We start from the raw sequence: 23261 nt of genomic DNA, 5'->3' as shown, positions 1-23261 counted from the left end.
AAGACTGCATATTTTACTGTGGGACTGTTTTTATAACTCACACTGTGGGTCTTTGTCTCCCACTTTGGTCGCTTATGCTGGGGGAGGGTCTCTGTCCGCCGGCCAATGAATACGCTGCTCCATCAGTGGAGGACTGTGGGGGAGGAGGTGGTGGCGGTGGGAGAGCATCCTGTAAAAGAAGAACAGAAACTCATATTAGTTATTAAGTTATTAAGGATTGCATTACAGTTTCACTACAATTCATCACTAAGTTTCCCTCTCTATGAAGCAGTGAGACAAAAGAAAGTAACTCAAGCCTTTGAAAAAACAAGGAGAATGTGTTGCGTAAGAAGAGAAACCAGTTTGTTTATGAGTCACAAAAGAAGGAAGGAGAATGAGAGATCATCTGTCATCTGGGATATTCCCTCTGGTTTGCAGACACTAAAGGGAGAGTCTGGTTTGGCAGACGTTGCAGTCTTGTCCCTGACTTCCCCTTGCAACTGAGAATTTCCTATTCTGCTTGTTTGTTGGTTGCTAGGAGATCACATAGCTCAATGTTAAAGCCATTGCAACATTTAATTGGGACCATATGAAATGAAAAACATGTCGGTCGACACACTTCAGAGCAACCCTCAAACCAAGCATGAGTGGACTCAACATGACTCACATGTTTTGCCTTTTTGATCGTCCGTAATGTTGAGAGAAACTCTGGATTTTGACTAGAGGCTAAAGATGGCAGCCTGCTGTTTAAGAGCGCTGAAATGTTCTGACTTCAATGTGCTACTGGATTACATGGCTATAATTACAGTGGAATAGAGATGTCTTTAAACCTGGGTCCAGACTTTACGTTTTTTGGGCCCCAAATGATTAATAGGCACACAAAGATTTGGGAAAGCTTTAGCAGATTGCTTCAGACGGCATCCTTGAAATGGGCTGTAATCGCTCCATGGCAATCCCTGCTGGGACACGTCCCCAATCAAAGGTTGTCCATACCAGTGTTTTCTTCTTTACTTCTTTTGGGCAAGACTCCTCCAATGCCCACATTTTCTATCATGACGGACCATGAAAACAGACCAGAGTTTATTCAACAGGTTACTTTTCTGCTAAGTAAAAAATCTCTTCTTTGATTTAACAATTTCTATGCCAGAGAGCAGCATCAGATTCAACAACAGAAACAACAGATAAAATCGTCTGTTCATGCCTCATTATTTGCACATGGCCGATGTTTGTCAACAGATACTGATGTTTAACTGATACCTCAGTGCATCCCTAGTTTTTTTGCAAACTTGTACATTGTTATTAAAGGGTCTGACAAGCTGTTAGATAGTTTGATTAGTCTTTCTGCACAATATTGACCGGTTTCCACATCAGGACAGCCACCAGAGTTCCTTTTGGCTTTGCCGTGCTCAGCCATAGGCACCATCTTTAGAGTTCTATCGCATGTGCTCAAACTCCACCTTCGCAGTGGAGGGTATGCACTAATTTTGCTTTAAGCGTGCAACACAACTGCTCAGTCAGGCTGAGTGGCAAAACGGTCTGAGACGCTGCTAGATGGTCAAAGGAAAATTAATGAAAACTTTAAAAAAAAAAAAAAAAAAAAAAAAAAAAAATATATATATATATATATATATATATATATATACACACTTAAATTACGGATATGTGGACTCAATCCATACTGTTTCCTAAAGACACAGTTGACCGTGGACATTGATACACTATATTGCCAAAAGTATTCACTCACCCATCCAAATAATTGAAATCAGGTGTTGCAATCACTTCCATGGCCACAGGTGTATAAAATCAAGCACCTAGGCATGCAGACTGTTTCTACAAACATTTGTGACAGAATGGCTCGCTCTCAGGAGCTCAGTGAATTCCAGCGTGGTACTGTGATAGGATGCCACCTGTGCAACAAGTCCAGTCGTGAAATTTCCTCACTCCATAATATTTCAGTCAACTGTCAGTGGTATTATAACAAAGTGGAAGCGATTGGGAAAGACAGCAACTCAGCCACGAAGTGGTAGGCCACGAAAAATGATGGAGCGGGGTCAGCAGATGCTGAGGTGCATAGCGCGCAGAGTCAATCGCTACAGACCTCCAAACTTCATGTGGCTTTCTGATTAGCTCAAGAACAGTGAACAGAGAGCTTCATGGAATGGGTTTCCATGGCCGAGCAGCTGCATCCAAGCCATACATCACCAAGTGCAATGCAAAGCGTCCCATGCAGTGGTGTAAAGCACGCTGCCACTGGACTCTGTTCATTTGTACTGTGGCCAGTGGTTTTTCAAGGTACAAGCCCATCTGAGTTTTAACTAGCTGCATTACCAAAAGACTGAAAAAGATACTGCAAACAATAAGTGATTTCTCTTAAATATTTCCTCCTGTGTTTGCACATCAGCCTGAGCCAACTTAATGTGGACACTTCACAAGAAGGCTGCCATTTTTGGCCTGGTCTCCCTTGAAAAAGAGATGTTTGATCTCAACTTGACTAACCTGGTTAAATAAAGGTTAAATAAGGCTGGGCAAAAACCCTCCACGTCAATCAATGTGCTATTTGTACTCACCAATGCAGAAACCCTGAAAATTTTAGGAAATATTCAGGAGTTTTGCACATGCGTGAAACATTTAAAAGTCATTTAACCTGGCAAAAAAAAGGCCAAGAAATTGGCTACTTTGTGTTGGTTAATGCAGATTTTTTTCAAGGTTTGGTAAAAAAAAACCCAAAACAAACAAACAAACAAACAAAAAAAAAAACAGTATTTGTTGCAACACATTAACAAAAAAATTTGCCGGACTGTAGCAGCAGTATTTCAGAGCAAAATGGTAAAATTACTGTTTTTGTCAGTGGCATCTGGTGGCTTGCCAAACAGCTGTTATTACTGTTTTAGCTTCTACAAAAGCAATTTTACTGTTAAACATGAGGGTGAATATTTTTACAGAAATCCTCTCTGTAGTGATGCTAAACAAAACCAAGCCCTTGGAGAGGTTGTTTTTCCACCTTTCGGCTTTCTCTTAAGGATTTTGTGGATCCATAACAGCTCTTTTTGTTAATGCTGGTTCATTAAGACCACACAATTTCTTAAAAAGAATGGGAACAAGTTTGGAGTACTAAAAATAACCTTTAAGCCTGCTTTAAGAACATGAGAGCAACATAAAACTGAACACATTTTATTGAACAGCGTGCTAGAATGATGATGAAAACTACTCCTGGAGCGGGACAAGTCTTTCCATACAAACATTGGCAGCAGTGAGCAGCAGAGTAATAGCTTCCATGACACAAAGCTAGAGGAGAGTGGCAGTCAGAGGGCCCTTTGGTATGTGTAACGGCCTATGTGTATGTGTGATAGTCGATGTGTGTTTCGGTTCACTGCTGACGCTTGAGCTGAGATAATTAGGTTGCCTGCAGGCCAGCAAAATCATCTGTACAAAAACATCATGTAGGGCTCCCAAGTGGAGCGGAGAGCACAACCTTTTGTGTACACATTCCTGCTCATTGAAAACCTCCACATGCCAGAGCATACACATCCACAGACAGGAAGTATGCCTGCTGTTTTGTGTGGGCTGAAGGGATCTCTGGATGTTTTTAGCAGAGCTGAGATTTTTTCCCACAGCAGAAGTGTGTCAAGGACAGGTTAATTTCCGCTCTACAGATGTATCCATGTTATTATCTTTATGGAGTTTGTTCCCTAACTGTGAGATAACAGAGAGACTGTATCTTATTCCACATAAGTTACAGAACAACGGATTAACATAGTTTCACAATTTCACAGTCTGAACTTACTAAAAGCATGTTGGCATCAGAGAGGAAAGTCATGAGACAGACTGTCTGATCGAAACTGATCATCTCTGTTTTAAAGTAACTTTACTATCTGCACTGGTTTGATTTACAATAGCCGATGGAAACTAAGCTCTATTTACAGACAGGAAATATAGGGTGCACGACACTGGATTTTTGGATATCTATTTCTGGATATCTTATATGCTGATATTTAAAAAATAATTTCAGTCAATACCGATTTCAATGCTGATATTTCCATATAGTTCAGACCTAAAACTTGAGTCATTAAAATACACAAGTTAACACTTGAGGATGAACAAATTAACAAATTCAAGTCCTCAAAACACACTAAAGTTTTACGAGCAATGATGAATAAAGAAAAGACTTAATCTGACATAGGTGGTCCACGTATTTGTTTGTATGGCCAATATTTACGGCCGATATAGCCAGAGTTATAGCCAAAATATGGATTGCAAATAATGGCTGAATTTTTCGTTTCTGCTGATAGTTCCTCTCTAAGCTAACATCTGCTGAAAACAATATTATACCAATGATATCATGCAGCCCTGCGTAAATGGAAATGCATAATCTGCAGTCCAGGGTCATAGGGAATTGTGAGCTTGTGAACCATTCTTGTTTCTGAAAGACAACTACTGTAAGTTCATTTTTCCCCTGTGATTTAATTCAAGAAGTGAAACTTCCACATATTTTAGATTCATCTCATATGAAGGGAAATACATCAAGACTTTTTTGGTAATAATTTTGATAACAGCTTAAAGCTAGCAAAAATAAAAAAATCCACTATCTCAAAATATTAGAATATCACAAAACACCAGATCAAAAAAAGTTGGTTGGAAGCCCTTTTACACTTATCTACGCAACGTATTATTGAGCCAATCAGTCCGTGGCACTGCTGGGGTGTTATGAAGCCCAGGTTGCTCTGACAGCAGCCTTCAGCTCATCTGTATTATTGAGTCTGGTGTCGCTCATCTTTCTCTTGGCAATAGCCTTTAGATTCTCTACGGGGATCAGGTCAGACCAGTTGGCTTGCCAATCAAACACAGTAACATCATGATCAGCAAACCAGTTTCTGGTAGTTTTGGCTTCACTGAGGGCATGTGAAAAGGAACTAAGTATCTCCACAGCTTCTCAGAAGATGGAAGCATGAAGTACTTTACTAAAATCTCCTGGTAGACGTCTGACAGCCTCTCTGGACTTGATAAAGCACAGTAGACAAATAGCAGCAAATGGCATGGCACCCCAAACCATCACTGAATGTGAAACACTTCATAGAGACCTTAGATTCTGTGCCTCTCTGATCCTCCTCAAGACTCGAGGAACCTTGATTTCCAAATAAAAGGCAAAATTTGTTTTAAATCTAAAAACAGGACTTTGGACCACTGAGCTTTGGTCCGGTTCTTTTTCTCCTTACCCAGGTGAGAAGCTAATGACGTCTGTGGTTCAGGAGTGGCTCGACCACTCACAGTTTAATTCAAGCCACACATCTGCTTGATGCTGTGTTGTTAAATCTAGTTGGTGTTTGGATATCTCAACTTCCTGAAACGTATCAGGAACGATTGATCTAGTCAAATCAATAAAAATTCTAAAAGTTATTTTCTTTTCCTCTTGAGGATGGACCTGCCAAAGTTTTCATGTTCATTTTTGACAAATCTGCATCCTGATGCGTCTCAGAAATCTTAATCAATGACTCTTAAATAACAAAAAAATCAGTCTCTTTTTCAGACTCATATCACGAGGGTCAGAGTGAAGCCGCTTTGTTGAACTGAACTGAGACCATCAGATAAATGGGCGCTACTCTGGTATACACTACGGACAAAGGAGAGGCAGGGCTTATTCTCCAAACATTAAAGGTGACATATTTTACCTTTTTAAGACAAGTTTATATTGTTCTCAGAGGTCCCCAAAACATGGCTGTCAAGTTTATTGCTGAAAAAACACTCCAGTATTGGATTTTTGCATGTCTAAAAACCCCTCTGTTTCAGCCCTTCTCAGAACGAGCTGTTTCTGTGTCTGTGGCTTTAAATGGTAATTAGCTGTCTGACTCCACCCCTGACCACACCCTCTCAGGAAATGGATGCAGCACTTGTGATATTACAGACATTTTTTTCCCTAAAGTTTAGACTGGGATTTGAACCATCAATCACCTAGACTGTAGTCAGCAGGGTAACCCACTGAGCCATCCAGTATCTTGGCTGGTAGCTGAGAGGATCAGTAGAGGAGAGTGCAACTTTCCTCCAAGTGGAGGAGGGCCAACCAAACCTGGGGGTGGGTGCTAAGGGCCCCTAGTGAGGTCACTAGATGTAAAAAACTGAGAATGGCTTGTTTGAGCACACATTTTCTGAAAGGTGGAGAAAGAGAAGACGAGAGGGACTGGATTTTTCTGGTACTTGAGGGGATTGTGGACAGGCCAGGGACACATATTTGTGTTAGAAAAGCCTGAAAAAGTGATTTTTGCATAATATGTCTCCTTTAATGCCACACTGTAGATGTAGTCGTGCCTGGAAGATGTGTAATACTGAAATTATGAAGAAATTAATGACTGGGGAAATGACATCCTTTCCACATAAGTTAGAGAACTGTTTTCATAGATGCTTTTCTGAGACTGCTGTAAACAGATAAACTGAGGGAGATTGTTGTTTGCATTACCCTATTAAAAATTACCAATATAAAATCTATAAAAGCATAATTTTCATCTCCTTTGCAGCTGAAAACTAGGTCTTCTACCTAAGCATCATAAATGAGAAAACTCATTGATAAGATCATGATGTTGCGTGCATTCAAACCAGCAGGAGGTGGCTGTTATCAGACTGAGGCAGATGGCTTTTTGCATAATCCGCTTTAAACTGATGTTAAATAAAAAAAACACTATCTAGAGCATAAATTACACAAGGTACATAACTGTTAGGTCATGCAGATTTTAAGATATGAAGCATTTGATAGACAAACAGGATAACCAATCTGGGCCTTGTACTCTAAAGAACCCCACAGAAGGAATGAATGATTTGAGAAATAATCTAGCTATGATTTTCCCCCCAATATTGCAATTGCAATCTAATAGGTGATCATTTGAAGACTATAATTTTTTTCACTATTGATGCCCTTATTGATACTACTTATCGATCCAAGGACTCCCTACAAGGTTTAGAAGCACTTTACACTGCAGATCCGAGCAGATAAGGAGGATACCTGTCCTGCAGCAGCTGAAGCCAGTGTTATGTTTTTATGCTAATATAATCTTGATTTTTATTCATAAAGTGGTAAGGAAATCTTTGATTATTACACACGGAACAACGACGTTAGTGCCACTTCCACACCTGCCTGCTGCAAGGGAGACAGAGAAGGGGAGACAGAGAGCTGCAGCCTTGGTTATATTTATTTAGCATAGCATGCATGTAAATAAATGCATTGAAATCATTAATAATGCTGTCTTAAACATCTTTAAATAACGATTAAGGTCTAGACTGTAAAAAAACGACTGGTATCAATCTGTTATTCCACTATCCTGACAGGTTTAACCTCATGGTGAAAGGTAGAGATGCTTGTTACAACTTGGTAGAACACTGTAAGAGCAGAATAAAATTGGCTGTAACAATCAAAACAACAGGACTACATCTGCCTCTGCCTCACTCTCTGTGATACATGTCTGTTTGACATCTGATTGACTCTCCAGATGCTTTCCCTTTGAGCCCGTCAAAAAAGTCTGCAAATCTGTGCAGATTGTCCAATTAACTGTTACTTGCACCCTGATGGTTTAGGAAAACCTTCAGCAGTTCCATATAGATTAGTCAGAGCTCTTTTAAAGTTCCTTTAAAGTTAAAGTTAAATCCAAAATCTTAGCACACACTAGATATGTTGATACAAGGTTGCCATAAACATGTAATAAAACACTGAGATATATGTGGGACTGAATTTTGGATTTAGACAATTAGAAAGTTCTTCACCTCTTTCCTGGTTCCTGGGTTTAATTTGGCTAAGGCAAAAATAGGGACCCACCACGTCACCAGTTGTTATGGGGAATGACTCCGCTCCCTAACGCTGCAACAATATAAAATCACTGAGCTGTTAGTCTGAATACAGTCTGCTGTTAGCAAATGTCACTGCCTTAATTAAAAGTTAACAGCGAGCTACATGCTGTGTTTTTGTTCACTGTGAGGTAAATTTCCAAAATTTATCAGTCACAGTGACCAACGGATCATTAAAAGCAACATAACAGAGAAATTTGTACCAGAAAACAGTACATTTAATCCCAGACTTTTGTCTCTGCTCTGGCCAGAGTTCACCGTAAGGTCAGGGGGCAGGCTAAATGCTGGGGTGCTTGTGTATTTTTCACTTGAACCAGATGCAGCAGGAACAAACATGTTACCTGCTGAAGGTGTGTTTTAATCATTATTTCACTTGTCTTTGGTCCTGGATGATTAAAAGAAGCTGACTGGGGCTGCATCTCAACAAGCAGAAACAGTTTAATCCCTCCTGTCTGTTTGCATTGCAATAATAAAGCCATAAATTGAGTATTTTCAGTAACAACCTATCAACAAAGACGTCTCATAAACTGGAGAGACTTAACTTCACATTACTCAGATAAAAGACATAAGGAATATCTTAAGTATTAAATACAGGAGGAGAACATTAAACAGAGACTTTTTAGCTCTGAACTGTCTGCCTGTCATGAAATAATGGTGATTGTTTCCCTGGTGGCTTAAAAGAAGAAGAGTTGTAATACAGCAGCAGAAAGATGATTCCTCCTGTCAGGTTGGAAGATTTTTCACTGCACAACTGAGACTCCCACACCATCCTAGAGAGGATATTACTGCCTTAACTTGCAAGATATTGAAGTTACATTTTTACATACTTAGAAATGTTTTACATGACTGAAATTTGGCCTGGTGGTTCATTAAACAGTGGTCTGTCATACAACAAACCCAAAATACAGATTTTTTTTAATCACTCTACAGCGACTTTAAATTACGTAATCTATAGTTTTAGTTTAAGGGAGGGGAGGGCACAAATTGAACATAGATCTACCCAAGTACAATATGATTTGCCAGACTTCTCTGCTCTAGCAGATGGCAGATACATTCTATTTCTTTACAATCTAAGATCATCTAATCCTACCCTCAGCCAAATTGCTTTCTTCATTTCTCAGCCCTTCTACTTAGTTTTTTTAGTGCCCTGATATGTCTCATTTTTACCCAGTGCTGCTTTGAAAACATTCAATATCACTTTTCACCCTTGCTACCACTAAGGTATCATGCAGAAAATCTTTTTTATTGAAACATAAACTTAGGCTGATCTTTAATATTTTTGCCTTCATCAATAACTGTTTCAACTGAGAATTTCAGAGGAGCCCAAATGGTTCGAAGTTAAAAAAGCCTTTTTTGGCATTTTCCTACATTCCAGATGGCCAGTCCATCATTTCCTCTGACACTGGTCATCAATACCACATAATTCATATACACTCATAAATGACTCAGCTGGGTCAACAAAACAATGAGCAAAGACACGGGAAATCTGCAGTTTTGAATAATCAACTTTTTCTGTTGTTGCTTTGGGTTTGTGTCTAAAAACTTGCAGAGGACTCCACCTACCACAGGGATGGATGTGTAGCTCGTGTCGGAGGGAAACGTGAAGACCGTTGCTGTAGTAACAGGACTGCTAGGAGGTGGGGTCACGATTAATCCAGTTGTGCAAATGTGAACCTGTCAAGAGATGGGAGACATTGACTGTGACCATCCAATGTAAAGGGCAAACTCCGCTGAGTCATGGAGAATCAACGTGGTGCTAAAAATACTTCACTGCCACATTGTGTGTAAATGAATCATACATGACAGCGCTTCACACATGTGGGGCTGTTTCCTAGTGACTTAGCCAGAACCACAGAGGTAATCGGATGATCTGATTGGCTGGTGGAAATCAACTGATCACACAACAGGACATTTCATAGGATATGTAATGAGGCGGCTTCTCCGAGCAGTCATCCACGTGAGTCACGGTGGTGTCCTGGTAACAAGGCCATACTGTTGGACACACAATATCTCCCTGTAGCCCGCGCTCTCCCTCTGCATGCATGACTGCCCCAGACAGGGCAGCCTCTAAAGGTGAACCTTCTAGAAAGCACGCCAGCCTCAGATTCAATCTACACTCCCTCCTTATCTGCTGTGCTCTGGGTGTGCCAGGGAGAGAAATAATGTAAAGTGTGCTCAAAGGCAACACTGTATGTGAAAAAGCTGAGCGAAAATAAGAACACAGCATGTTTTTAAAGCTGAATATACTTTATGTTTGCTTATGTTCTTTTACAATTTAGAGAGTGCGTAGAAGTTTGCTTGCATTTTTGTTTGATCAAATTATGCTCTATGCACAGATGAAATGGGTTTAGTTTGGGTTTGGGTATGAGTTTATTTATGAAAATGGGTGTAGTTTTCTAAGTCTTGGTGCTTATCCATCCTGACAAAACAGACAAATTACACTTGCATACATGTAAGAGCCTACATCAACACCAGGAACACACCTGAGGATTCTTTATACAGAGGAGTTTTGCTAGAAACCAATGATATTAGGGCTTTTCTGTTGGGATGTGGTTAGTCAAATCTAAAATTCATATCAATTAAAAAAACAATGGATAGGTTATTAATGTGTAGGTCTAAGGGTTTTTGGCTTTTGGTAGATAAAAGTGCAGGGGGCTCTGAGGGAAAAAGGGTTTGGAGCCGCTGCTTTAGAGTGTAATTGTGTGATTGTTAGACCAACCAGATTTTGGTTGGACTAGAGCTCATCAACTAAAGCCGCATTTTCACCAGGCGGTCCAGACTGACTGAGTATTGTTTGGTATGGTTCGGTATGCTAAACCCCAAAATAGTTTGTGTACCCTCATGTGATTGGTGGACTGTCAAGGCTATGCATGTGATGCCGCACAAGTATCTGCTGTTCCATTCGCTGAGTTACAGTAAAGATGAGTGATAGAAATCAGCAGGGAATAAGCAGTAAACAGCCTTATTTCAGCTGAAAAGTACAGTTTTTTTTTAAATGACTAAATCTTTACTATGTTGACCTCAGTCAGTACAGATCCTCAGCTGATGGAATACATGTGCAGAAATGTTTAAAATCATAATGGTACGTAAATAAAGACACAAGATGAAGCTGGGCTGTTGCAGTTAATACCACAAGCATTAAGTTGGTGATGAACATATTATTTAACCTTAATGTGAACTCAAGTCCATACTCCTGCCTCTGACCTTGAAGAAAATTAAGACTTTAAATTTCAGTAACTCAGCCATAGGGTCAAATAATTTCTAAGGTGACAAGGGGTCTAATGACAATGGATTATGTTTTACAGCTGCATAAAAATTCCTGTGATATCTGATTAACACAGCTGGTTTTATTAGGGAAAGACTAAAAAAACTGTCAAGTCTATCAATATCTATCACAGATTTAAGGCCTTAAATAGTTTATACGACACGATAAAGCTTGGAGTTTGAATTTGTCACTTAAAAAATAAACCACAGGTTCAATTGGGATTAAAATCAAATGACATTAAGAAATCCTGGTATGTTGATCTCATTTTAAAACAGGCTGCAGCCTGAAGTTTTGCAAACAGATTCAACAACAAGCGATCTTTTACTATTTACCTAAAGTAGGAAGAAGTAGATGAATATCTAGCTACAATACTGTGAATCAACTGATCTAAAACTTTGTCTTAACAAAACTTCTACATTAAATTAGTTTCACATCCATCACTGATGAACCGGGCTGATGTGTGCCTTCATGCTGTGCTTTGTCTACTTGAAATCAGATCTGCATAAATACCAGGAAACATGATTTGTGGCCACCAATATCCACAGACCAGGAACAGTATGGATCTCTATCTAGCCCAAATATCCCTAGCTTAAGCAGATACAGTATTTGTCTTTCTCTCATTTTCAGCAACTCCTCACAGAGCTGGCAGCCATATTTTTCAGCCCAGCTAAGCAGTCGTGTTTCGCTGAAAGTGATGTCAGTGCAAATCCTCTATTGTGCGTGTGTAGCTCCACCTTTTTGGGACAGAAAGGTAGCTTGGGACCCCTATGGAAGAGTCCCAAAAAAAGTGGAACGGTACAGGTTGGTTTTTTGGGATAATGGAAACGCCACAAAAAAAAAAAAAAAACGTCTGTGCGGTGGCTAACTGAACTGAACCACTCAGTGGCAAAAATCCTTTAACTTATCAATCAACAGATTAGAAAGTGTCAGCTTATATGTATGCTATTTTTTTTATTTGGTGAAACTGATTTCATGATAAATTTCATGATTTTTATGATAAAATGTACAAGGCATAAATTTGATGTATGTCAACAAACATTAATGTATCAAAACATAATTCTACAAGTTCACTAACAAACAGTCAAGCTCTTAAGCCTGTCTTCTGTACCATAAGAATACTTTACACCTCAGCGTCCTTATTTTATATCCTGATAAAACTGATAGTGGTCATTAGAGATAAGAAACACTGTGGCTAGATTATTTACCATAGCCTCCAGCTCTATGTCTGGTCTGATGGTTTAATGGATGGAGTTGTGTTCATGTTGCAGACAAACAACTCAGCCCCCAGAGGCAACGAGGCTTACCTTTGTTGTTATTTTTTGTCTGGGCTTTGTCTGAAGGGAAGATGAGTAGAGGTGAAGGGGTAGAGAGGAGTCACTATTCTGTTTTTATTAAACACAGAGATCTAAATCAAACAGCTCTGTTGTCACCCGGGAGGATCTGTTTACAGGCTAAAAAATGTTTGTCTAACTCTAAAAGTGTCCTCATCTTGAGTCATTAAAAAATGTGATTACAGCTTTTACGTGGAGTAAAAAAAAATACTCTGACAATACATAAATGATATCAAAGTAAAATGTTCTCCTTTAGTAAAGAAAGAAGCTCTTTTAGATCCACTTTCAGTGCAGACAAGCACTCTCCTCTATTTCTTCTCTCGCACAAAACACTTGGCAGATGAAAGATTAATGATCGAGTCTAATACAGAGATTCAGAATGTGGCGTTTCAGTGAAACAGCGGCATCTGAACAAGACAGAAAGTACTTTGAAGAGTGAAAACAAGCAAGACTGAAGTAAATAAAAGCAATACTGAGTAAGCTACAAACTCTCAAGTACTGAAGCCCTGTGAGGACATGCATCATTCATTTGATTTTTCTCCATTTTTCAGCAATAAGTATTTTCTAATCTTGTTTAATCAAGGTCTACACTTTTTTTTATCTTATTGTCTCAGGATAACAATGCTCTCTTCTATGACAATGCCTTTATCTAAATGAACTGATTCACCCTTTATGAGTTAAACAAGTTATTACGGAAAAAAATAGCAAGTTTATTCCAAGATAACAGGATGAAGACGTCAAGACCTTCAGGAAACAACCAAAGTTAGTTGGATGTATGAAAATTGTATGGATGTCTGCTGAGCATTGAATTGGGATGACAATTATAAAATCTGAGGATAATGTCATCATGACTTGTGCTTTTCTAGATGGATATGCATATCTGATATTGGTCTAATCCAGATCCACATGGCCAGTTCAGGTACTGTGACAGTAGGCTGATCCAAAGGGCCGGTCCATAGAGCTACCTGAGATCTCCTGCAGGCATGTACATTTTGTTAAATAAAGCTAACATGGAATAGAGAATGCTAAAAACAAAGCCAAGCGGTCCGAGCATATTTCATACTCGTTATCAAGGTTATTATAGTTAACTAAAAATAACTAAACAACCAAAACTAAAATAGGAAAATCATTTTACTTAACTGAAACTAAATAAAAACTAAGCTTTACCAAAAAACAAAAAAACTTATCAAAACAGTATAGAGCAGTGGTTCTCAGCTAGTGGGTCAGGACAAAAGTGGGTCGCAGGATTGTTTTCAGTGGGTCGTGGACTCGTCTCAGGAAAAAAAACATCCCCATCTATCATCTATCACATCTATTGAATTTGCAGAAAAATTAGTAAATTCTGACTGTTTTCTTGAGATCTTTACTTAATCCTCCTGTTATCTTGGATGCAAACACTTTCAAGAAAGTTAGTTTTCCAATGATAATTTGTAAATGTCTTATAACCTTTCAAAACAAACAAAAAAAAAACAAAACAAAACAAAAAAACAACCAAAATGTGTTAAAATGCTAAAACATAGTGAAATGAAATGCTTGCATGCGTATCCTCCCAAAGTGCTAGCAAGTCTCTTGTTAAGCCTTTTGTTGTGTTCCTTCCAAGGTCCAAATTTCAGCATTTCTGTTGAATTAATTTAATAAATATGAGAAATTTAGGTCCTTACATCAGATTACAGTAGGTGGTGGGTCCTGAGACTGGACCAGTTGAAAACCACAGGTATAGAGCACTTACAAAACTAACTAAAATAAAATAAAAATAAAGAAAAAATACACTTAGTTTTGGCCTTTGACACAGCCATACTGACTGGCAGCTTCAGCCAAGTCTGAGGAGTGTAAAATTGCTGGGATTGATCAGTTAAGACTTTACACAGCAGTAGTTTTATGTCTGGAGTTGTATTCAGGCATCATTTTTAAATAAATAAAATGATAAGCGAAGAGAAGCCTGTTGGAATAACTTCTTAAAAATGTATGATGTTTACTCAGCCTTGACATGTATCTGGGGAAAAAAAACCCTAACACTAACACTATTAAAACTAAACTAAATGAAGCACTTTTTGGAAAATGAAAACTAAACTAAACTAAGAAAGCAAAAACTCATTAAAACTGAACTGATATTGAACACAGAAAGTGAAAACGAAATTAAAATGTAACCTTGCTCGTTATGCCAACAACCTTTTCAACTTCAAGTATTTTTGTACAGCTCATATTTGGAGCGGTGGTGGTTTAACCCTGAGCTTCCGGCAAAACAAAGTGAACCAAAGCTAAACATTTAACTTTGGAAAAACCTAAAAACTTCCAGTGAGCATGAGAATGCAACAAAACATCTGAAGTAAGGCTGAATGATACTGAAATATACATTACAGTTTTTTAATAAGAAGGAAATCAAACTAGATAAATGCAGTGCTTTTTAGGTACATTAATGAAATTTAAATCTACAGTTACATCTTTTCTTGTCTGGGTCTTTGTGACCGATTTGTGAAATCACAGAAAGTCAACTTGAAAAAGAAGGGAAAGAAAACAGGCAGACAACGCAACTGTCCACATTTTTCTACTGAGGAAGCATGGCCCTCGATCCCCCAAGAGGGTCTGGGGTCCCACTACGATAGTCCTCTAAAATCCTGTGGGAAACAGTGTATTCCCAAACCTGAAAGAGGTTTATTGATAGTTCTAAAGAGATCCATGAAAGATAAGAACTACTGGGCATATTTTATATTGTTTACATCATATTGTTAATAGATACTCACTGTAATTAAATACATTGAGAGCATAAATCTCTAATAAAGCACAAGGGCCTGTAAATCTCTTCGTTCATGTAAATCTGTTGTCTGACTGTCGAGAGCTGATCTCCAGCAGCTACCAACCATAAAGCAGCTGTGGGTTCCTGTCATGTCAGGATTGGTGTGGAAACCTTGAGGGCTAAGCTGGAGCCGTTTTTGCGGCCGAGTGGAGTCACGCATCCATGATTTCAAACGCTTGGATGGAGGAATGGCCTGTTTGGTATGATGGGGAGAAGGGAAGTGGGCCTAATTACTGACAGGAGGAGAGTGGAGCCTCTGAGGAGAAACAAACATCTTGTGGGAACAAAAGACAGAAGCTGGAATGTGTATTGTGTCTTTTTGTTTTGTAAACACTGCTGCAATTAAGAACCACTGAACAGGATATTGACAAATTAGCTGGTTGAGAGAGATCACTCAACTAGGTCACTGATTTAAAGGGGAATTCTGCCATTTCTTTTGGACTGGGGTCTATTTGACATAATTTTCTTTTCCGAATGACAATCAAACATTTTGAGTTACAAAAGTAGACACTTCATATGATGGATGTAAAAAGTTTGTCCTGTAAAAGTCCTTATTTTAGTCATAATTATCTGAAAGTTGCAGAAAAAGATGTCCAAGGCCTTGATTTTGAAAATTATTTGAAATCAAAGGGATGGATTAAATAATGCTGACTTTGAGATTAATTATTTCAATGAGTGCTGCTCTGTTCTCCCAGTGTGGTTTGAAATGAATTAAAGCTAATAGACAGCTTCAAAGTGCTCATGTTGTCAAATACAGCGTTTCACACTGGGGATGCAAATAATCACCCAGCTAAACCGCTAAAGTCGTATATACTCGGTATAAGAGAATTAAAAGTCAGTTAATGTAATTCTTAATATTTGTCTTGGTTAAATGCTCTTTCTAAACTTTAATGCAGCGGTGGTAATTCCTTCAACTTAAAGTAAGAATTAAAATGGTTATCAATAACCTTTTTCAATGAGAAAGGTGAGACTATGGCTAGCTAAAAACAGATCTTTGATAATACAATCTCTGACGAAAAGTACGTTGAATTGAACAGGTAGTGAGATTTAACACACGACTCTAACAGTCCAAAGAATAAAGGCAGCAGTGCCTGGAGCTTATTTAAAATTCCAACAGCTGATAGAACAAATGGCCTCAGGTATCTGTTAGCTTTGGCCCTCCTGGCATCAGCAAACCTCCTAACAGATAGCAGAAGTCTAAACTCTGCGTGCAGAAGGTGCTGAGAGTCTCCCAGGATGGCCTTTGCTTTCTGTGAGGCCCTAACTTGAAAAAAAGGCCAAGATCATTTAAGTCAAAGCCAACATGCCTTCTGCAAAGCTTGACAATATTACCCAGCCTGTTTTTGTTAAGCACGCTGAGATTATGAAACTAACAGATAATCGCAAAAGTTAGATAGGACTCAAGAAAAGATGTGTAAAATATTTTCAGAGACATTTACAAACATTAAATGGTCTCAACTTTCTCAAGAAGAACTGTCTCTGATTGGCTTTTTTTCAAACGGCATCTGTGTTAGCATCAGGTCAGTTTATCATCAAGGATGGTGCGGTAGTAATTATACTGACTTGCTGTCTTTACAGCGATGCCATTCATGAATGTTGGTGCAGGAACAGGTTGCTTGAATGAAAACCAGCAAACATCTCTTTTGTTTCAGACACACTGAGATGTAAGGAGAGTTATTAAAAGATTTGACGAAACTGTCCAGAACTAGACTGTGGTATGCCACATGGTCCTGCAGGAGGTCTGCTAACATTAGCGACATTCTGCAGCCCACGTCATGTTATCTATCCAAAGCCTCTGTGATCCCATGTTAAATTAAAAGTGCACGATTTTGTGTTATCTAGGCTAGACTTGTCAACCAAACACAATTTAAATTAGAGCTTAATAGGACGTAAGATTATTCCCCTGGGAACATGCCTATATAACACGGTTATACATGAAGAACTATGCAGAAATGCATATTCAAAATGACTCACTTATGTCCAATATCTCTAGTTTATGTGGCAGCATTAACACTTTTTGGAAGACCACATTTAGTTGCTTTTTTGCTTAACTATTCCCAGTAGGATTAGCAATTAAGCTGAGAGAATTTTTCTAGAAACTCTTCTCTTTTAAATGCTTTTACTTTGTGTAAAACTGAGGGAACTTCACTTTTACATTAGGGAAAAACTCTTTTAGTTTGGAAGAAATTAGGAACTATAGTTCTATCTAAGTAAGACTGAGTTTTTAAACTTGAATGAGACATTCAAAGGAGCAATGGTGGACTCATTTTACATCACTGTGAGAGTAAGAAGATGCTTGCGGCTACTGTACTACGGTAGCTTGATTACAATGCTTCTTAAAGGACAAACAGCACATGATGAATGGGAATAAAACAACTCAATGCAGTGATTTTAGACCTTGATTTCCTTAGCATTCATACTGTAGTATTAACACTGACCGTCATAAATGAAATACAGCAGTTATTCTCCTTTACCCTTCCAGTGAAGAACCTCACCTGTGAAGGTGCGCTGCAGGAAAGGCCCCCGCTGATTTCTCCGATTCGTGCTGCTGCAGTGGGATTGCTGGAGCTGATGAGGACCGGCCCGCTGATTTCCATGGAGTGCCGCTGGGGGGGTGGAGCTAGCATGGGTTTGTGGGACATGGTGAGAGAGGTGAAGGAATGTCGCTTCTTGCTGTTCTTCTTCTCCCCTGCCCGCTGAGCGCCGTTGCTCTGGGGCCCCGAGGAGGCCCCCTCACCAGAGTCCCCGTTGGAGTCTGACGGCTTGTCCAACTCTATAAGCTGACGAGCTGCTGAGTTGAACTGCGAGAGAGGAAGAGAGGCAGGGGGCAATGAAGAGAGAACTATAAGCTGGAAATAACAGACAGAGAGGTGGTAGTGATGGAGCTGACGGGATTAAAACGATCGTGACAACTGTCAGCTTGTATCACACAGGTGATCGACATTCAAGACCTTTATCCTTAGTGGTGGAACGTAGAAGAGTGATCCATCAGTAGGGATGGGATCATTTTCTTTATTACTTTATTATTCTTTATTCTTTATTACTCAAAAAAGATATAGCACAAGATAAATAGCACCAAGTAAGATTAACTTGAGGAGTTTCTCATAGTCCTTACAGTGCCAAGTTTCAATCCCCTCCTTGTTCATCCACTCTTTACATTAGAGAAAATAACCTGGTGGATTTGATGGTTCCAAGTCAGCTCTAAAGGTTTAGGCTTTGTACCTCCAAAGGTGGTATAATGTGTGACTGTGGGATAAAATTCAAAGGAGGAGCACTAAAAAGGTTTCAGTTAATCACAGGGTGCTCTTACTTGCTGTCACCCGTTGCCCTGAGCAGCTCACGATAGCTACAACATGAAAGCAAAGCATTTAACTCCAATCCAGGAAAAAAGCTGTGCAGCTTCACTTGACATGTCAGCATAAAAGACAAAGATGCAGAGCTTTGACAAATTACCAGGTGAGGAACCTTGACCCAATTAAATCTAAAACCACCTTTAAAAGCAATTACAGATCATTGTAGATAAACAGAGACAGTACCCAACTTAAAATTTAGTCCCTCAGATCAGATGTAGCTGTTGAGCAGGAATATTTGACACTTTTTTTGGACTACCAATGCATACAAATAAAAAAAAAAACCTTCATATGTCATTTTCAGTGATTTCCTTATGAAAAAGACTTAAAAATATTTCAGCTGACTTCTTTTTTACCATGTCACCTAACTGCCATGATCAAAGAACACCTTTTAACCAATTTAAAAATACCTTTTGACCAGTTGAAAGATGTTTACTCAGCCAGTGACATATAGGTAGCAGATGTAGTCTTAAAAGCACAACCATGAAACTGGTGATTGCATTGTTTTTTCCTGGTTTAAATTAGCAGGTCTGTTTGTTTTGTAGAAGAGACTTGTGTTGATAGGTGGTTCCTCCTTAACATACCCAAAGGAATCATTACTTTAGAAAAAGATGGGCAACTGTTATGCTAGCTTTAGCTCATCTCACAGTCCTCTCCTGAGCCTCTCTGGCTGCCAGAGAGTGCCAGAGAAACACTGATTTTTAATGTGAAACTGCATCATTCAGTGTTTCTGTCAGTTTTATCGCTGGGCTTATCTATATAAGGAGAAGGGGACCTCTGAGGGCTCTGGAAAAACCTTGTGAACAATGAACACTGAAGGGTAGTTTTGAGGCGACAGTTTACAGCCTGTCATGCTGTTGCTTCTACATTTCTCTGTGAATAACAGGGCTGAAAAAACAGTGCAGAGGTTTGACTGAGAATTAAATGCCAAGGCCAGACTTGATGTTATAAGAACAACAATAGCCTGATCTCAATGTCATAGTGTTTTGGGACCCATCAACCCTGAAATCTCTATGGTTTTATCCTGTACCTTGTCATAGTGACTGACAATTAAAGCCCCATCTGAAAAGCCCCCCACCATCCTGACAGAAAGCCTGGCATGTTTGATTTTTTTCTGCCTTCTTTTTTGGGGCTTTTTGCTTTTATTTGACAGGACAATTGAAAGGACACGGGAAACATGAAGAGAGTGGGGATGAAATACACCAAACAGCACCAAGGCTGAGATTTGATCCTGTGGCCAGAGCATGGGCACCCTTACCAAAAACTGAACTAAACCAGTGGACATCCTCTTTGACTTCTACGCCTTTTTATGTCACATCAGTGACGCTAAACAATACAAACGTGGAGGTCTCTGCATGTGCAAGAGTCACCAAATAAACAAAATAAATAAAACAGCAAGGCGAGAGAAGAATAAAACGGGGTACACACTAAAAGATAATTCTTCTGATTTTGGGTCAGATACTAGCTTTCCAACCAAAGTCAGTAAAGGCCAGATTATCTGATGCTTCCAAATATTATCCTGACAGATGTTCCTGTGGTGTAAGGTGTGCTACGAGGCATTTACCCTCCCTGATCTGCCTGGAAGACAACTGGAGCCGCGGCTGGAAATATCAAACTTGTTTAATATCTACAGTATTGACAACAAGCCATGGCAGCAATAGTTAATGTGAAAACGTCAGAAATGGAGCATTAACTTACAATTTGTGGCAACAACACAAATGTTTATACAACATATAGCCTAACCATACAACATTCCAACTCACAGGAAGAGGAGTTGGACCAATGCTACCACACTGCATGTAGCAGGTAGCGACCAGCAGGCCACATCAAGCTTGTTTACTCAGAGCAGTGGGTTTCAACCAATTTTTCCTAAAAGCACACCTAAGATCGAGCCAGAATCTCATGGCATACCTTATCCATATCCATACAAAACAGCCTTTTTTTTAACATGTTACAGTAACTTCAGCTATTGTGTGGTTGAAGTTATGAAATATGGTTGAACAATTTCCCATGTTTAAGGATGGAGATCAATATCAGTACTCCTTATAAATGCAACTCCTTATTGATAACATTATCAATGCTTCTCTATTATTTTGAAGAAAGACAATATGATAACACATGTACAACAGAAGTGGTCTAACTAAGAAGAGATTCAGTTAAACATCTAGAAAGCCATGATTCAGTCAGTTAAATCTATTTTATATCACTAAAATACAAACACATTACTCATCTTCACAGCTGCATTGATTGAATTTTTCATCAAAAATTGAATTTTCTTTTTCCCCTGACATTCAAACACATAATGACACTTATTTACTTTACTGAATGACCCTGGATGCATCAAATATAGCTGTCTTCTAGGTTGTTCAGACTGTTAATTAACTTTGATTCTGCTGATTTAATCAAGATTCTTACTTTGGATCGATATTTTTTAACAGGACTTCCTACAAAGACTGGGAGTACTTTTCACAGCTCAAGTGTTCCGAGGAATAAAAAAAAAAAAGGTTCTATTAAAATAAAGTTATATTATTGCATTCTGCTCACAGCACAGCCAGAGTCTTTCTTCTCCAGGGCTTAAGTGGAAGGTACCACATTTTGGTGTAATCCAATGCACAATGCTGATGTGCTTTCAGCTTATGTTCCCCTTGAAAGACTGATGTATATTTTTTACACTAGTGACATGAAATGACGGTACGTCAAAGAGCCTGTAAGACTTGATAGCAGTACCAATGAGCTAAAACCTTATTGATTTAAAGGTTTTTGAAAACTACTATACTGGATCTTTACGGACCTGGGTTTCAATCTCCATCCCTATTCGTGGTACACCAAGACTTGCCTTAAACTCAAAGAAGCTGCTGAACCTGCCTTCTATTACTACATCTCATGGTGGTGTGATTGAGTCAGTACTTGTTTCTCAAAGTTCAGGATCCTTCTTTTGTGGGAAGGATCTTCCCTAGTCAGGTCCCTCAGGCCAGTCCTCCTGGTAACTCTTGAACACAGGAAGAACATAGGAAGGCTTACACCCATATATGTGGCGGCAGCAGAAATCAAAATAGGAGGGGTACAGACTTCATCATATAATCATATTGATCTTTTAATATAATCATATAATATGGTCATATAATATAATCATATTACATGGTGCAACTTTTATTCATCCAGCTTTACTTTAATAATATAAAATAATAATAACATATTTACAGTGGAAACAGGACATATAAAAGTGTATTGAGTGCTCTTGAACCTGGTTTTCTCCTGATATTACACTATTTGTTTATTTCTAAGAGAAGGAAAACAGTGTGCATTGGATTATGGGTAATTCCTGCAAGCTAGGATACACTTGTGCATCCTTGGAAATTATCTGTTTAAAGGACTCAGTCCTTGGAAAATTTTCGAGGACCCTAGACACTGGCTTAGTCCTCCAATGGCAGTCGATGATGTAGTATCTTTCAAAAACTGCCGTTTGAGGATCCCTCCTTGGCTTTGAGAAACAGCGAGTGTCTTCTTATAAATACCTAGGATTCTTGATTGATGACTTGTCTTTGAAACTTCATATTGAGCAGCCTGGGCTTTTACTTCAGCTATATGTCTTGTTTTTCTTTCACTGCAAAGAAAAGACTTGTTGCTGCTACTATTATGCCTTCAAGTAACAATGGTGATGTTCTGTACATGCATGTATTTTCCCGTTGCCTTACATCTTTGGGTAGTGTTTACCATGGGGCAGTGAGGTCGAGTTGGTTGGCCTTTGACCACTCATAGATGAAATCATTGGCATATCCTTAATAAAAAGGATTTACTTAACCTGCTTCCATCATGCTTGTGTGGTATTAGTCATGTGAAAAGTCCTGGAGGCTTCAGTCTTTGCTCTGTGATTGAGTCACAAAATTTACTTTTACCTGTCTGTACCCAAAGTCTGTCTGCTCATGCAGCCTGGAATCTTCTGCATGAAAAATTATGTCTTAGGGAGCTGGTCTCTAAACTCCTTTAAAAGTAGATTGAAGGCACTGTAGCAAGATGCATCGGGTTGTAGGTGTTTTGACTGTTGACTTTCTGACCTATGATCTGTGTTTGTTTTTATGTTTCACGTGTGTAACTTTGTTAATTGTGGTGCTGCCTGTCTCACTTAGGTTTTCCTGGTGAAATAATTTAAATAAATACAATAAAAATAAGGCAGGGTGCTTCGCCACACCATTTGAGAAACACTACTCTACAGGGGTGTTCGACCTTGTGAGAATGCAAGTTTGCATCACACACATTAAAGGCAAAATCTGTAATTATTTGTCATAGCGTTGGTCAAAAATATGAACATACTTAAGCAATCAAATGAGCTAGCAAGGGTACCTCTCAATCATGTTTGCAGTAGAGTACTGTTAATCCAGTATGGTTGTTTACAGTCTCCTTTCTGGTTGATTTGTAGTCCCGCCTCTCTTCCTTCCAACCTCATCATGTCAGTCATGATCACTGATTGGGTACTGGCATGGAGTCCTTCACGGCACAAATTTACAGCTCAATGATTGCCTAATCTGACACAGTGACCATAGTAACAGACACAAAGATTATGTAGTCAGACCTGTTCATAAGTCTACTCAGGGTCTTCAAAATAATGATTTGAATTGTTAATTTTCTATGGGCAGCTGTAATATATACAGCAACAGAAAAGGCAGCTAAAGTGCCGGGGGAGTAAAAGAACAACGGCCTAAATATTCAGTGGACGTGTT

The 23261-nt window shown here is 39.0% G+C and overlaps 1 protein-coding gene across 1 annotated transcript in view; it reads right to left on the bottom strand.

The window, feature by feature from the left end:
- The window catches only part of sh3rf1 (SH3 domain containing ring finger 1), a 101751-nt gene that overhangs the window by 17983 nt on the left and 60507 nt on the right, over window positions 1-23261 (bottom strand). Inside the window, exons 5-7 of the mRNA XM_041790852.1 lie at window positions 17689-17994; window positions 9367-9477; window positions 42-169 (exon numbers count right to left, since the gene is read on the bottom strand). Of these exons, the coding sequence (XP_041646786.1) occupies window positions 42-169; window positions 9367-9477; window positions 17689-17994 (545 nt within the window). The remainder of the gene's footprint in view (window positions 1-41; window positions 170-9366; window positions 9478-17688; window positions 17995-23261) is intronic.

Source organism: Cheilinus undulatus, linkage group 7 (genome assembly GCF_018320785.1).
Source record: "Cheilinus undulatus linkage group 7, ASM1832078v1, whole genome shotgun sequence".
Lineage (NCBI taxonomy): Eukaryota > Metazoa > Chordata > Actinopteri > Labriformes > Labridae > Cheilinus > Cheilinus undulatus.
The sequence above is the reverse complement of the archived record's forward strand: the minus strand, read 5'-3'. Positions and strand labels throughout refer to the sequence as shown.